Source organism: Oratosquilla oratoria, chromosome 1 (assembly GCF_046742065.1).
Source record: "Oratosquilla oratoria isolate Oo_2021 chromosome 1, ASM4674206v1, whole genome shotgun sequence".
Lineage (NCBI taxonomy): Eukaryota > Metazoa > Arthropoda > Malacostraca > Stomatopoda > Squillidae > Oratosquilla > Oratosquilla oratoria.
This window is the reverse complement of record NC_134777.1, coordinates 100,575,735-100,591,959: the sequence shown is the minus strand read 5'-3', so window position 1 is coordinate 100,591,959 and position 16,225 is coordinate 100,575,735. Positions and strand designations below refer to the sequence as shown.

The 16,225-nt window shown below is 38.8% G+C and overlaps 1 protein-coding gene across 1 annotated transcript; it reads left to right on the top strand.

Moving 5' to 3' along the window:
- Window positions 1-2,150: 2,150 nt before the first annotated feature.
- LOC143029160 (tRNA endonuclease ANKZF1-like) lies at window positions 2,151-14,580 on the top strand. The gene is made up of 3 exons (XM_076191642.1): window positions 2,151-3,834; window positions 13,497-13,685; window positions 14,330-14,580. Exons 1-3 carry the CDS (start codon window positions 2,151-2,153, stop codon window positions 14,578-14,580), a joined length of 2,124 nt encoding a protein of 707 aa, XP_076047757.1.
- The last annotated feature ends 1,645 nt before the right edge of the window (window positions 14,581-16,225 follow it).

Genomic DNA, 16,225 nt, shown 5'->3' with positions numbered 1-16,225 from the left:
GTATTTGCACTGAAGATGTAATTATACGAAAGCGCTCTACTTCGTTAGTGTACTTTTCCTAGTGGTTACTTACGCGCGCACACACACACACACACACACACACACACACACACACACACACACACACACACACACAGACACACACACACACATATATATATATATATAAGACAAAATCTTGTTGCACATTTGTAAATAATAATCACGAAGAACCCACAATCGGAATAAAAGGAAACTTTACAAGAATGTGTAACTTCTATATTTCGGCTAATAGCTATAGCCTTCTTCTGGAGGAAGAGGGCTACAGATATTAGCCGAAATATAGAAGTTACACATTCTTCTAAAGTTTCCTTTTATTACGACTGTGAGTTCTTCGTGAATATATATATATATATATATATATATATATATATATATCTATATATATATTAGTGAATTTAGGGAGCAGGTTTTCATCAAGACATTTTCTATTGAATATCACATCATACTCAGCGTTCGTGATCTTTTTCTTAACACTTTCAATTCTTCTAATTATTCTCTTCTTAGGGTACATAGGCCACACAACGCAAACATTAACACAAAGACTGACATTTCACATGCAAAACGGTGCTATAAAAAATCCCATCACAAAAACACACAACACTATCATATCACGAGACCAATTAAACGAAAACAGTCATAATTTCAAAAACCAACGACAGAAGAAAATTAAAATGTTTGGAGGCAGTTTTGATAAAAAAAAAAAAACCTTATGCCAAATATCAACATCCAGCAAAACATGTGCGGACATTTGGAACTTTTCCGGGCATCCCACGTCGCGTCACAATGATGAAAAGTCCGGCAACACTCTTGCACCACCATCTCTCCTAGTATTTCACATTTTGTAACTTTTTGTATTTATAAGCATGTATGTATCTTTAGAAAATAAGATTTACCAGAAGATGCCTAAGATATAGGCGAAACGTCGTAAAGTTCTAGTTTTCATTTCCACAATGGACTCCATCGGAAATATATATATATATATATATGTGTGTGTGTGTGTGTGTGTGTGTGTGTGTGTGTGTGTGTGTGTGTGTGTGTGTGTGTGTGTGTGTGTGTGTTTGTATGTATGTGTCTGATTTACTATGGTCTTGGATCACCTGTTGGACTCGTGATCGACAGCTATTTCCCTCCCGGAAGAGAGCTCAGAGCTTATATATGACCGATCTATGTGTAATGCTGTGACCTTTAGACCCGCACACACACACGCACACACACACACACACACACACACACACAAAATAAGTGTTGGAGTAACGACTCGCAGCGCAGTGATACTGAAATTATTTCAGTGTGTGTGTGTGTGTGTGTGTGTGTGTGTGCACGTGTGTATTTGTGTGTATGCGTGTGCACGCGTGTGTGTGCGCGTGCGATGGGTGTGTATGTGTGTGTATGTGTGCGCGCGCGTGTGTGTGCGTGTGTTCGTGTGTGTGTGCGTGTTTGTATACACACACAGTTTTTTGTTTTTGTGTTAGTTGTAGTGTTCATGGTTATGTTTGTGTTAGAAGATTAAGGAATGTGAAGTATTGAAATTCAACTAATTGTTCAAGATTACTTACTTGATGTACTTTTTCATCCTTGCACTTGATATACAGCTTGCAGTCTCTTGTCCATGTCGAGATGATCTTCCCTTGTTCTTTTAAGTATATTAAACTTAAATTGAAAATATAATTTTGATATAAAATTACATTTGCTCCTCTTTTTCTCTAATATTTGAAATGACCTCCAAATATAAAAAGCCCTCCAGAAGTCTCAACCATGTTGTCACTTTACGAGTGATTGGTTCTGCACGAGGCTGAAGTATTACAAAATGACGTACTGATAGTTGAAACAAATTGTAATTACACACGTGTCAAGTTCGAATAAAAGGTTAGTAAGGCATCAACTGATATTGATTGTTTACTGTCATAAAATATTGATGCTCGTGGAGGGGACGTTATTCAGCACCCGAATTGTTAAATCCGAGATCTTGGGTCTTCGGTCATTTTCTGACTTAAAAGTATCCCTTGAGAAGAACTGTTAGGGGAGAAGAAATGACAGACAAAAGGAGTATTTGGAATAAGGAACAAATTGTTCCTTTGATGATAGGACTACGTTTTGCTAAAGGAACTATGGAACATTTGGAGTTCTCCAAAGCATCAACATCAAGACCATCAGAAGAACATTGTGCCGTTGGACTCCCACTGTTTAAGCCAAGTTTGCCAACATCAGCGGTTTCCATGAAATGTTCTTATTGCAACCTCACCTTTACATCACGCCAAGAGCAAGTCAACCACTATGGCCAGGACCTTCATCGAGCCAATCTGAAACGCTCTATGGAAGGAAAAAAAGTTCTTACAGAGGAACAGTTTATGAATAACATCAGTAGTTCTTCAGAGTCAGAGTCTGATGAAGAGGATCCACAAGAAATATGTGAAGAAGATCAGAGGACTGCAGTTCTTCAAAGACAACCTCAGATCTACTTTGTCAACCATGATGGGATAGTATTTTCCCTCTTTCGTTGTCTTCTCACTGGTAAAAAGAGAGAGATGTCAAGTGAAGAGGAGGTGATTGAACAGGCAATGGCAGTGCCTTATAAGTGTTATTGGTCCATCTTGATGATTGGAGGGGGACATTTTGCAGGAGCCGTCATCAGAGGTGAAGAGATTTTAGCACATAAAACTTTCCATAGCTATACTGTTAGATCTAAACAAGGAGGATCACAAAGCAGCAAAGATAACAAGAATGGTCATTTTCATTCTGCTGGGTCATCTCTTAGAAGACATAATGAGCAGTCCTTCATGCAGCATGTACAAGAAGTACTTCAATCATGGCAAGGGCATTTGAACCAGAGCCACATTATTATGCTTCGAGCAACAAATACAAATAAAAAGGTCATTTTTGGTGGACCAGACCCTCCACTTAAGGCTGATGATTTACGGATAAGAACCATACCATTCAGCACAGAGAAACCAACTTTTAAGGAGGTGCGGAGAGTGCATACAGTATTATCAGAGATCACAGTTCATGGAACAGAAGATGACCTCCAGTCAGAAATAGCAAGTAGAGAGAAAAGCCTCCCTGGAAAAAATGTCTTGAAACCATCATCTCCGAAAAAGAAAATAAACGAAGTTAAGGAAAAGAAAGTTATCAGACATCAAGAATCTTGTACCTTCAATGGAAGTGATGATTCGTCTCTCAGTGAAGACTCTGAGTATGGACTCTGTGTGAGCACAAACAAGTTCAGCACCTTGCAATTGGAAGAAATGGATTGTTATATTCCCAAAAACAAATCCAAAAGAAGACCTCATAAGAACAAAAGACAATTACCTAAGGAGAATTCTAAAGCTCAGAAGTCTCTGCCAGAAGTGAGGAATTTAGTTTACACAGCATGCAGTTCAGGAGATATAAATACTTTGAAGGCTATTATCGCATATGCACATGATTCAGAAGGTGACCAATTTGAAGGGATTTTGAGTCATGAAGTTAGAGAGTCAATCAAGGCATGTCAAGAAGCTGTCATTCCCCGATCTTTTACTTTTGGGAAAGATGAACTTTCTCTTCTTCATATTGCTGCCACAGCCTGTCACAAAGACGTCATCTGGTATCTAATGGAAAATGATTGTGACCCAAGTATTAAAAGCAACAAGGGAGAGCTGCCATACAAGATGACAACAAATAAGCAAATACGCAACACCTTCAGACGTTTTATGAGTACATACCCAAGTAAATATGACTACAAGGAGGCAGGGATATTGAGTGCTCTGTGTGAGGAACAAGAAAAAGAACAAGCAGCTCGGAAGGCAGAAAAGAAACGTGGACAGAGAAAGGCTAAGCGGGAAAAGGAAAAGGAAAAAAAGAAAATTGAGGAAGAAAGAAAAATGGAATTAGCACAAAGAAATACTTTCTTATCAATGACTGATAGAGAAAAGAGGGCACTTGCAGCAGAACGACGACTTGCAGCACAGCAAGAGAGCCAGCAAAAAGCAGCAGACAGGAGTGAATGCATTTCCCAACAGAGGTGTTTCCAGTGATGAATTCCACTACCTAGATTACATTTTTTGCTCAGTGTCCTGTGTGAAGGAGTATAAAAGCAAAAATAAGTCAAACTGAAGGAAGTAAATTATTATCTGTATGACTTCAAGCTAGCAGAAAACTCAGAAATTACCTCATCTGCTTGAATTCCTACTGACTAAGCCCAGGGGTACTCAAACTGGGGTTCGCGAACCCCCAGGGGTTCACAAGATGATTTCTAGGGGTACTTAGATGGCTGGCGTAAAACGTATTTTAAATAGCGGTAGTTGGGGATTATGAAATTCCGTGCTAGCAGTATGTGTTCCTTCAATCACACTGTTCTACGCTGGTTTCTAGATTAACAGTGTTGATTACCAATAGTTGAATCTGGTGTGTGTGTTTGTGTGTGATGTTTCTTCTGAATAAAGTAATTAAAATTTGAATAATTTTATAATATCCTTTGCAGAATTATTGTACTTTTATGAGTTAGTCAATAAATTACCATTCTCTTCATTGTCAGATTATTGGGGGTTCGGGAAGATGATCTTATAACTCAGGGGGGAATTAACGAGAAAAAGTTTGAGAACCCCTGTACTAAGGGATGCCCATGAACAATCTTATCCCTTTGGCCCACTCTCCTGATGCTGAGTTATTGCTACTTTGTGAATTAAATATTTACACCAGTCAATTTTTTATCTAATGTGTCATATACTGCAATAAACATAAAAAAGGTGTTGTGTTTTTGTACTTGTATATGTATAGCGCTATATAGTTACAGATATAAGATAAAGTGTAGTGTTCTATTTAAATTCAAAACAGTTTTCTGTTACTGTATTCCAAAGGTAGGAGAAATAGTATAAGGTAAGTAGAGTAAGCTTCCCGTATTTACTTTATTAGAGACCGCTTTGATTTTGTTGTTGTTAATTTGTATTTTCTCTTTGCCGTTTTTATTGCTAAAGGAGGAGCGAAATGGCTTGTGAAGGTTGCGTGAACCTAGAAGTCCGTCTCAAGATGTGTGAGGAGGAAATTCGTCTTCACAGGAATGCGCTCCGTGAGAAGTGTGAACCCTCCCCACAACCCAAAGAGCGTTCCACTTCTTCCCCTACTGTCACTGCCGTGAGTGAGTGGCGGTCCGTGGGGTACCGTTTGTCGAGCCCGCGTTCGGTAGACGTGTGCCCTGTGGAGGAACCGCTGGCTCTAGCCAATGGTTTTGCTCTACTGGAGGATGAAGTGGCTGAAAACCAGGAGTTCTTGGTGGTGGGGGACTCCATGGTGCGAGGCTATGACGACATCCTGCAGCGGAAGACTAAGCGACGTTGCAAGCTTGTATGTCAGCCGGGCCGTGGGATCGCCGATTGTACCCAGTCCATCAGGGAGCAAGGACGGAAGAACACGGTTACGATTGTTCATACGGGAAGTAACGATGTAGGTAGGGTCAAGATAGAGAGAATACAAGGTCTACTCAACAGCTAACCAGTATTTAGGTCGTTTACGCTGTGACGTCACTAGAAGTACCTGGCCGAGGGTTCGTTGAAATTCCGGCCTCAGTCCAGGTGTGGCTGGAGTCGGGAACGTGTCTCCGATTTCTTTTAGAATATTTATGCGTAACTAAAATAATTATGCCGTCCCATTGTGCAGAAAAACACATGTGAAAGGGTCTGAAATAACTTACCATAGATTTCCAGAGGATGAATATGTGAGAAATAAGTGGATTACGTTTTGCAAACGAACAGAAAGATTTAATCCAACCAATTCTTACATATGCAGTCGGCACTTTGAAGGAAATGCATTCCAGCGTAGCTTCCGTAGCCAGCGTCATTGCCCTATGATGTTTGTGGATAGAAATTGAATCTGATAGTTAGATATCGACATTTGAATTAAAACTTTGTGATTATTTATATTAACCCATCAAAATATAATACAATAATTACACAATAAAAGTTGTTGCACTCAAAATTCAGTCGTCAACCATGTAATATACATGGGTCGTTGTTACAAAAAATGAAATGTCAGTGTTTCATGTAAACAAATCGGAAATGTAATATTTACTTACCGTGTGTTTTATACTAAATTTGTACCTAATTTTGTTATTTCTTGGGATATTGACATTGGATGGAAATAAGAATAATTAGTATTTAACAATGAAATAACGTATACAGTGTTAAAAAGTAATGATAAAAGGAAACGCCCATATTGGGTATTGGGTAACCGTACCACTGAAACAGGGATGTGTATTGTTTTTAATCGATAATTCATGCCATATCCTTTAAGTTTGGCAAATCGTTTTCTTCATAGAGAAAGATAATTGTTTGTGGTAAATGGATTCATAGACTTGGATACTTGTTTGCCCTCAACACAAAGAATAACTTTTAAATTTCTTTATAAAATATGTCAAAAATAAACCACAAGAATATTTTTCCAATATGGAACCCCCATTTTAACGGTTGCAGAACATGAAATAGGTAAGTCTCCCATAAAATCTGTGGTGCCTGTACGTTTTCTCTTTTACCTAACATTTTCACTTACGTTTTCACCATTTTCTCTGTGGGCTCCACTTCTGATGACGTCACAACATGCGCGTGAGTTGACCTTGTATTCTCTCGGTCTTGGGTAGGGTGAGATCAGAGGAGCTTGTTCGGAATTACAAGGTCCTCCTTCAGGAGATGAAGGAACGTGGGAGCCGTCACGTAGTCTGTGGGATCCTCCCGAGGATCTACGCAGGCTCGTGTTGGAACAGTAGAGCCATAGGGATCAATGATAGGATATCGCAGTTGTGCACACAATTGGGATACCACTTTCTTGATCCTTGGTATCTCTTTTCTAGGCGCCATGACCTTTACGCTTCTGATGGGATCCACCTTACCCGCAGAGGCAAAGATGTTCTTACAAACCTCATTGTGGGAGTTTGTAATGAATTAGCTCCTTTTTTAGGGTAGAAGCCCAAAGGGAAGGGGAAATACAATGTACTTGGGAAAACAGTGTAGAGTATAGCATTAATGTAGAACAATGTGCCAGTATAGGACAAAATATGATTTTAGGATATAATGTCGCTAGAGGACGAAATGTTACATTAGGATGTAATGTCATAGGACAAAATGTCACAATGGGATGTAATGACAGTGGTGGACAAAAGATCACGATGGGAAGTAATGATAGTGGAGGACAAAATATCACGATAGGATGTAATGATAATGGAGGAGAAAATATCACGGTAGGATATAATGTCAGTGGAGGACAAAATATAATTTTAGGAAGGGATACCGGACAGAATGTCAATGAAGGCCAATATATCATGATAGGATGTAATGTCAGTGGAAAACAAAAGATCATGATGGGATGTAATTATTGTGGAGGAAAAATATCACGGTAGGATATAATGTCACTGGAGAACAAAATATAATTTTAGGAAGGGATGCCGGACATAATGTTAATGAACGACGGGAGGCCGGCGTGAATCACGGTGACGTGGGGGGACAAAATGTACAAAAGAGATCGACCAGATGTCCGTGATGGGGGAAATGTTAATTTTGATGGGAGAAATGTTAATGAGGCATTGAATGTCAATGAAGGACCAAATAATAATATAGAGCAAGGTATAAATGAAAAACAAAACAATAATGTATGACATGATATTGAAACTCAAAATGTGTCAAAAAGAAATAATCACGAGTTTCTTAAAACCATGTACTTTAATGCTCGTAGTATTAGGAACAAATATCAAGAAATGTAGGCGTATGTCAAAAGCGAAAATCTCGATATGATAGGAATAACTGAGACATGGTTAAATGGTACAGAGTTCGAAGCTGAATTTAATATTGCGGCATTTAAACACTTTCATCAGGATAGAAACCACAAGAAAGGTGGGGGTGTTCTGTTGTACCTTAAAAACAATGTTCATGCTTGTGTTTTAGAGAAAGTGAAAGAGGATGCATATGAACCCAAACAAATGGACAAAAAATGAATATAGGTGTGATATATAGGCCAAAGACATTATCATTAGCAGACGACAAACTGTTATTTCAAGAACTGTCTAGTTTCTGCAACCGGGATTTATTGATAATGGGTGATTTCAATTTTACTGACATTGATTGGATGACCCTTGAACATGGCCATATAGGTAGTCGCTTGATTGATTTTCTTGGTGACAATTACTTAATTCAGCATGTAAAAGAGCCCACAAGATATGGAAACTTACTCGATCTATTGATCACTAGCCGCGAAAGCATGGTAACTGATGTAGAAGTCGGTGAATCTGTTGCAAATAGCGATCACAACTTAGATTCAAACTCCTAAACAATTTTAGAATAGATACTTGTGTTTCTAAAATACCCGATTTCAGTAAAGCTCAGTTCATAGGACTACGTCAGGAGCTTCAGCTTACAGATTGGGAGGCAAAATTAAACGAAAGACCTGTAGATCAGATGTGGGAAATATTTCAAAATACGCTCACTAAAATGATTCAGACTTACATTCCTTTTAAGGACAGACGTCCCCCAAATCAGGCTCGCCCAAAGTGGCTCGACAAAGAAACTGAAAAAAGTATTGCTAAAAAGAGACAGGCTTATAAGAAATATAAGTGCTCGGGTGCATCTAATGAATATGAAAGTTATGTATCAATACAGAGAGATTTAAAAAAGACAATAAGAAAAAGAAAACGACAATACGAAATGAACATCGCTGATAAATCCAAAGAGAATCCCAAAGAATTCTATAGTTACATTAGAGATAAAAAGGTTGTTAGGAATCACATTGGTCCACTATTATCTGCTGACGGTCAACTTGAATATTCAAATGAAGGAATATGTAATATCTTAAACAATTATTTTAGCTCGGTATTCGTAAACGAAACACCTCAAAGTGAATTCCAAACTGAAACCTGTGAAAAGTCTAGGGTAAACTTACTCACTACGGTAAATATAACAAAAGAAAAAATTAGAAGGTGACGGTTGGCATCCAAGAATCTTAAAGGAAATGAAAAATGAGATTGTTGTTCTATTAGAAATTATTTTCAAGAAATCCATCATATCCGGAGATGTCCCAAGAGAATGGAAGCTAGCTAACGTTACTCCCATATTCAAAAAAGGTGACAAAAAGAAGCCAAATAACTATAGGCCTATAAGTTTGACTTCAATCGTAGGAAAAATAATGGAAACTATAATCAGAGATGCTATCGAACATCATTTAGAAAATAACCGTTTGATAAATGATAGCCAGCATGGTTTCAGACGGAAACGTTATTGCGTGACTAACTTACTCGAATTCTACAACACAGTTATTTCGAATTATAACAAAAGAAACATTAATATATCTAGACTTTGCAAAAGCTTTTGATACCGTCCCACACGAAAGACTACTTACTAAGTTAGCTTTACACGAAATAAGCGGTAGCCTATTAGGTTGGACTAGTAATTGGTTGAATGGTCGAAAACAGAGAATTGTTTTAAATGGAAAAACTTTTAGATGGAAAAATGTTACAGGTGGAGTTCCTTAGGGTTCCATTCTTGGGCCACTTCTATTCATAGTATATATAAATGATATAGACCATGGACTAAAATCTACAGTTTCCAAATTTGCTGATGATACAAAACTGTGCGGAGTGGCAAATGATCAATCAAACCAATTAGATATTCAAGAAGATTTAGATAAATTACAGCAATTGTCTGAAAAGTGGCTAATGAAATTTAACACAAGTAAATGCAAGGTAATGCACATAGGTAAAAATAACAGTAAGTACGATTACAAGTTATTTGGAAATTTGTTAACAAAAGTGGATAGTGAATAAGATCTCGGCGTAATTATCAGTAACGACCTCAAATCATCCAAGCAGTGTATTTCAGCCTCTGAGAAAGCTAATAAGATTGTAGGACTGATTGCGCGATCTTTTGATTTCAAAACTCCATCACTCATTAACATACATATACATACATATACCAAGGCTTTTTCCACCTTACAAGGGGGGTAGCCAAAAAGAAAAAGGCACAAAATCACTCCCACGCATTCCACCCCTGAATACACTCCACACCCCTCCACCCTCCCTCTTATCTTAGCACCTCCTGAATGACGGGTCATCCCTGCACCTTGTCCACTGCCCTGGGTCAGAAACAGTGTCGCAAGACACAGCACATCCACAGCAAGGCCGCTTCATTAAATCGGCGACCCCCCCCTCTCCGTCCCCCATTGCATAAAATGAGAGGACGGGGAGAAATCCCTTCGGGCTGCGTCAAATTTTGCTCACACATACTACCTCACCCCCCATCCACCCGCCCATTCCACCTCATGCTATCCCAACATCATCCATCTACAACCATTCTCCATTCACCCCTGTCTTCTGTCCTCTCCCTTCCTTCCTCAACAGACATTCCCCTCTTCCCCAAAGCCCCCTTCACCCCATCCATCCACCTCATCCTAGGACGTCCCCTCATGTTCACTCCCTCCACATCTGCCTTCCACACCTCTTTTACTAGTCTTTCTTCACTCATTCTTTCCATGTGTCCAAACCATCCTAATATTGTTTCATCAACCCTATCTCCCAGCTCCTTTTCCACCCCTGTTCTCCTCCTCACTTCCTCATTTCTCACTCTATCTAGCCTAGTAACCCCCATCATACTTCTCAGACACCTCATCTCAAACATATTCAAACTCCTTCTCTCTTCTTCTCTTATGTTCCATGTTTCTGCCCCATACAGTGCTGTTGGCACAATCACTCCTACATACAGTCACCTCTTAGCATCCATTCCCAAATGTCTATTCCTCATTACACTCTTTAATCCACCAAGGCATTTACTCGCTTCTCTCAATCTACATTCTACCTCCATTTTCACTCCACCTTTCCCTGCCACATTTGCACCCAAGTATACAAACTATCCACTTCCTCCAGTCGCTCTCCCTTAATGCTCACTTCCAGTCTACTGCCACTTTCACCCCTTGTACATCTCATCACCTTACTTTTACCCACATTTATCTTTAGCTTTCTTCTATCACATACTCTCCCAAACTCTGCCACCAACTTCCTCAATCCCTCCTCCGATCCTGCCACAAGCGCAGTGTCGTCCGCAAACAACAGCTGGCTCACCTCCCACTTTTCTCCATTTTCTTTAACCATCTCCAATCCCTTTCCCACTACCCTTGCATTTACCTCTCGCACCACCCAATCCATATATAAGTTGAACAGCCAGGGCGACATAACGCATCCTTGACGATGTCCCACCTTTACCTCGAACCACTTACTCTCTCTATTTCCAATCCTGACACAAGCTCTACTACTCTCATAAAAACTCTTGACAGCTCCCAGAAGCTTTCCTCCTATCCCGTATATCTGCATAACCTCCCACTCATTAACAAGCTATATAAATCGTTAGTTCGTCCACATTTGGAATATGCTGTTTCCGTATGGTCACCTAATCTAATTTAAGACATTGATAGACTGGAAAAAGTACAACGGCGAGCCACAAAACTGATTCCAAATATCAAAAATAAATCATACGAAAATCGACTAAAACATATCAATCTGTTTTCCCTAAAAAAGCGTAGACTCAGAGGTGACTTGATACAGGTCTTTAAGATTTTAAAGGAAATTGACAACATCAAAAGTGACAAAATTTTCACATTGAATGAGAATCAGACAAGAAACAATTATCTCAAACTGTCCGGAAATAGATTCAATTTGGAAGTAGGTAGATACAACTTTGCCAACCGTGTAGTTAATGAATGGAATAAACTTCCTGCACAGGTAGTGCAATGTAGTTCAGTTCGAAGGTTTAAAAATCATTTAGATAAACACCTAAGCAAGATGCTGTAATGATTATAATTTATTTTATATCATTTGTTTTTGTTTTGTTATCATTTGTCTGTCTGATTTTCATTTATTATTAGTTGTATGTCAATTTACTATTATTTACTATTTACCTGTTTGTTTATTATTTAACTATACCTATGCATTTATTTATGTATTTTATTTGTTATTTACATTGTTATAGTTCGAAGGTTTAAAAATCATTTAGATAAACACCTAAGCAAGATGCTGTAATGATTATAATTTATTTTATATCATTTGTTTTTGTTTTGTTATCATTTGTCTGTCTGATTTTCATTTATTATTAGTTATATGTCAATTTATCATTATTTACTATTTACCTGTTTGTTTATTATTTAACTATACCTATGCATTTATTTATGTATTTTATTTGTTATTTACATTATTATAGTTTTTATTTATTATTTTATTATTATTATGCTTTTTTTCGCATCCGACCTAGATATGGACCAAAAGGTCTCTAGCGTATCAGGACAATTTCCCCCGGACGACAATTGCCCCCCGTAATCAATTGCTCCCTGGGACAATTGCCCTCTAGGTCAATTGCCCCCTGGGACAATTTCCCCCGTTGTCAATTGCCCCCTGGGACAATTGCCCTCTAGGTCAATTGCCCCCTGGGACAATTGACCCCTAGGTCATTTACCCCCGGAAGACAATTTCCCCCATTGACAATTTAACTAAACTTGTAAACCTACTGTAAACCTTGTAAACTTGTAAACCTACTGAATACCTCATACGAAGTTTATTACTTCAAGTGATATTTATTACTTCGAATAGTGATTGTGTCGTGTTGTGTACGTAATTGAACATAATTGTACGTAATTACTAGAGCCCGGATTTCTAGCATTTATTCTATTATTGCTATTACGACTATAAATGCAAATAAAATTTTGCATTTATTGCAAAAAATGCTACTTTACTATATACGCTATTTTGACCAGACACAAAGGCAAAAAGTAGTCTGGAAGAACAGTATAAAAGAATCCTCGATGGGCAAAATTTTCTTCTTTATGATTCTGACAACTCTGTTGGTGAGCGCAGGCCAAGAATTCTAATTTTCGGAACGTATAGAAATGTAGAAATGCTATCTTCTTCTCTTCATTGGTTTATAGACGGAACATTTAAAACAGTTCCTCAGATTTTTGCCCAACTATATACTATTCATGCTTTGCAAGATAGTCGTACAGTACCTCTGATTTATGCTCTCTTCCCCGTTAAAAGCCAAGCCACATATACAACTTTTTTACAAGAGCTGAAGAAATTAAATCCTAATTTATCTCCAGTCAGCATAATGGTCGACTTTGAGAGAACCATGATCAATAGTTTGCATGCTGTGTTTAACCGTACAAAAATAAAAGTTTTTTTTTATCCACTTTTGCCAAAACATTTACAGAAAGGTACAAGCTTCAGGCATGCAGCAAACCTATCTAAATGACCAGGAGTTTACTCTTAGCATGAGGATGCTCGCAGCATTAACTTTTGTGCCGACTGCTGAAATTGAAGAAACGTTTGAAAACTGCTGGGAATTATGGCTCCAGACAGTCAGCCAATACTTGATTATTTCGAAGACACTTAATATTGGACGACCTTGTAGGAGGAGAGGGTAACGAGAACTAATGTTCGACATGGCTCTGTGGGGCATGTACAACAGAGCGAAGGAAGAGCTTCCAAGACCAAACAATTCAGTCGAGGGATGGCATAGGAGTTTTCTTGCCAGTACTGGTTGCTGCCATCCCAGTATTTGGATTTTTATTTCAAAACTCCAGAAAGAGCAGTCACTTCAAGAGTTTAGTATCAGTCAGAGTGCAGCCGGCATTGCAAATGAAGGATCACGGAAAAGGTATAAAGATTGCTCCCAGCGAATAGTCGGTTTAGTGAACGATTACAACAACAGAGAGATTTTTGATTACTTAAGAGGAATTGCGTATAATCTAAGTTTTTAAACAAAACTAAGCTTATTTTCATTCTTTGCAACTAAATGTATTTTTACTCTTTGACTTTATAAATAAAGTTTTGAACAAAATTAACTTTGTATTTGTATTTATTTCAATTGTCCACGGGGGAAATTGCAACTAAAAGTATTTTCACTCTTTGACTTTATAAATAAAGTTTTGGGTAAAATTAACAGGGTACAGTCTGCGTTGAGTCACAGTATCTTGTTTAGTTGAATTGTCAACGGGGGAAATTGTCTTCCGGGGGTAAATGTCCTAGGGGGCAATTGTCCCAGGGGGCAATTGTCCCAGGGGGCAATTGACAACGGGGGAAATTGTCCTAGAGGGCAATTGTCCTAGGGGGCAATTGATTACGGGGGGCAATTGTCCTCCGGGGGAAATTGTCCTGAAACCCTCTTGTCGGCATGCTCCGCCTTTGTAATCCTTTGTAGTCTCTTATATGTGGGGTGACGTATTTGAATGTGATGCAGTGTTTGATGAGATCTTGAATTTCTGGTGTGAAATTTGGTTTTGTGATTTTCTGTTGCCTCAGGAGATATATTTTTGTTTGCGTTTTATATGGTTGTGTTGAAGGTGTGCACAGTAATGTCTATGTCTGTGATTGATGTTTTGCTTATTGTCTCGAAATCTTGTTCTGCATCTCCAGTGAAAGCTTCTCAGTTTGCTTTTTCTTTTGTAATTAATGCATGTGTTTCTGTGGCCAACTGCGATATATCGTTTTTCAGTGGTGATAATGATTGTAAGGTGGTCGAATCCAAGGACTCTGACCACTTTCCAAGATGAGGGGATTAAACATGAGAACAGGTGATGTCAGGAGAGGAAGAGGTGTAGAGGACTTGATGGTGATATGTATGTGATTATGGATGTTGTTCATGGTGGTTAGTTAGTGTGTCAAGATGTGCCTGCAGATCAAATTCTATGTTCGTGTCGGAGTTGTTGACATACCAGGCCGACAGCTTGGCTTTAATGCCACCACCCGTGGGGATGGTGGCGAGTTGGTCGAGGTTAGGCCTGAAGTTGCTGGGAACTGTTGGGGATGATTGTGGGGAGATGTAAATGTCAACTATTGTGATTGTGGGTTTGTTACCTGTTCAGATTTGGATTGATTGGATTTCGGTTGTGTTGTCGGTGCGAGGGAGGAGGGATTTAATGATGGTAGTTGTGTTCACAAAATAGATGGATTGGTGGACCAGGGTGACGAGGTGATGGGTTTGGAGCATGTCGGACACGTGTAATTTGTGGTGGGTGCAGTGTTGCACCCTACCTCTCCAGCTAATAGAAGAAGAAGAATGATCGCCGGAGAATCACCTCTTGGTAAAAAAAAAAAAAAAAAAAAAAATCTGAAAGTCTTTGGGTAAGGTTTGTGGTATTTTCCCCCGGGTAACCGAAGGTGCTCCAAGGGATTCGTGCCTTTTGAAAGGGTGGCAAGGCCTTCTTGTGACGGTTTAGCGGTCACAAGAATAAGATCATCTTCACAGAGTTGGTCCTGTTCTCAACTGATTGCTGTCGCGTGGCTCTCGGCGGAAGAATATTTATTGAGTCTGACACTATGCAGCGAAGGGTTTTATTCTACGGCCTCGACCCACTTAGCAAGGGGTCTCCCTCTCAGATGTGTTAACTTGAACAAAATCTTTTTATTACATCATTTCTTGGGAGAGGCGACTGCAAATCCCTCACTACAGTCCTGCCCTCAGTTGGGAATATATTTCTTGTCTGTGTTTTGTGTGTGTTGAAGGTGTGCACAGTAGTGTCTATGTCTGTGATTGATGTTCTGTTCAGTGTCTCGAAGTCTGGGCGTTAGCTATAACAAAATCTGTAAAAAAAAAAATTGTCTTCGGATCGAAGTGGTTAATTCGTGCACACGAAAAAGTCGAGAAGCGTTAACCATAACAAAATCAATAAGAGGTACCAAAGCAGTGAAGGGGTTTCTTAAGAAAATCCTGACCCGTTCAGAAAGGGATTATATCCTCAACATAGAAATAATACAGAAGTAAATCAATATAAAAAGAAAAAAATACCCTTACATTGACTGGAAGAAACTGTAAGAACTGTCATTATAGCGAAGTAGTCAAAAATATATAAGACGTCTCATTTATAAGATTAAGTACAAATAAATTTCATCAAACCGAATAAGGTTGTCTGGTGGAAGACGGGACATCATTAGAGAAGACGTTGAGACTTCAAGGATTAATTGCATGAGTTGCATGATGGATAACAATTCGTCATTTCAGACTCCGCCCTCCTCTGATGACGGAGACACAAAGGCCTTCTATTCACCATTCAATGTCTTACGGGAAAAGATATTGCCACTGTCCTTGGATTTTGTTTACATATACATGCCTACATACATGCATGCATACATACATACATAAATACATACATACATAAATACATACTTGCATATATACATACATACATACATACATAC

Excerpts from the sequence above, each read along its gene's own strand:
- LOC143029160 (XM_076191642.1), top strand. The coding sequence starts at position 2,151 with ATGGAACATTTGGAGTTCTCCAAAGCATCAACATCAAGACCATCAGAA. Across the intron at positions 3,835-13,496 it reads TCGGAAGGCAGAAAAGAAAC|AGCGAAGGAAGAGCTTCCAA; the intron begins GTGGACAGAGAA and ends CATGTACAACAG. Across the intron at positions 13,686-14,329 it reads AATGAAGGATCACGGAAAAG|GAGATATATTTTTGTTTGCG; the intron begins GTATAAAGATTG and ends CTGTTGCCTCAG.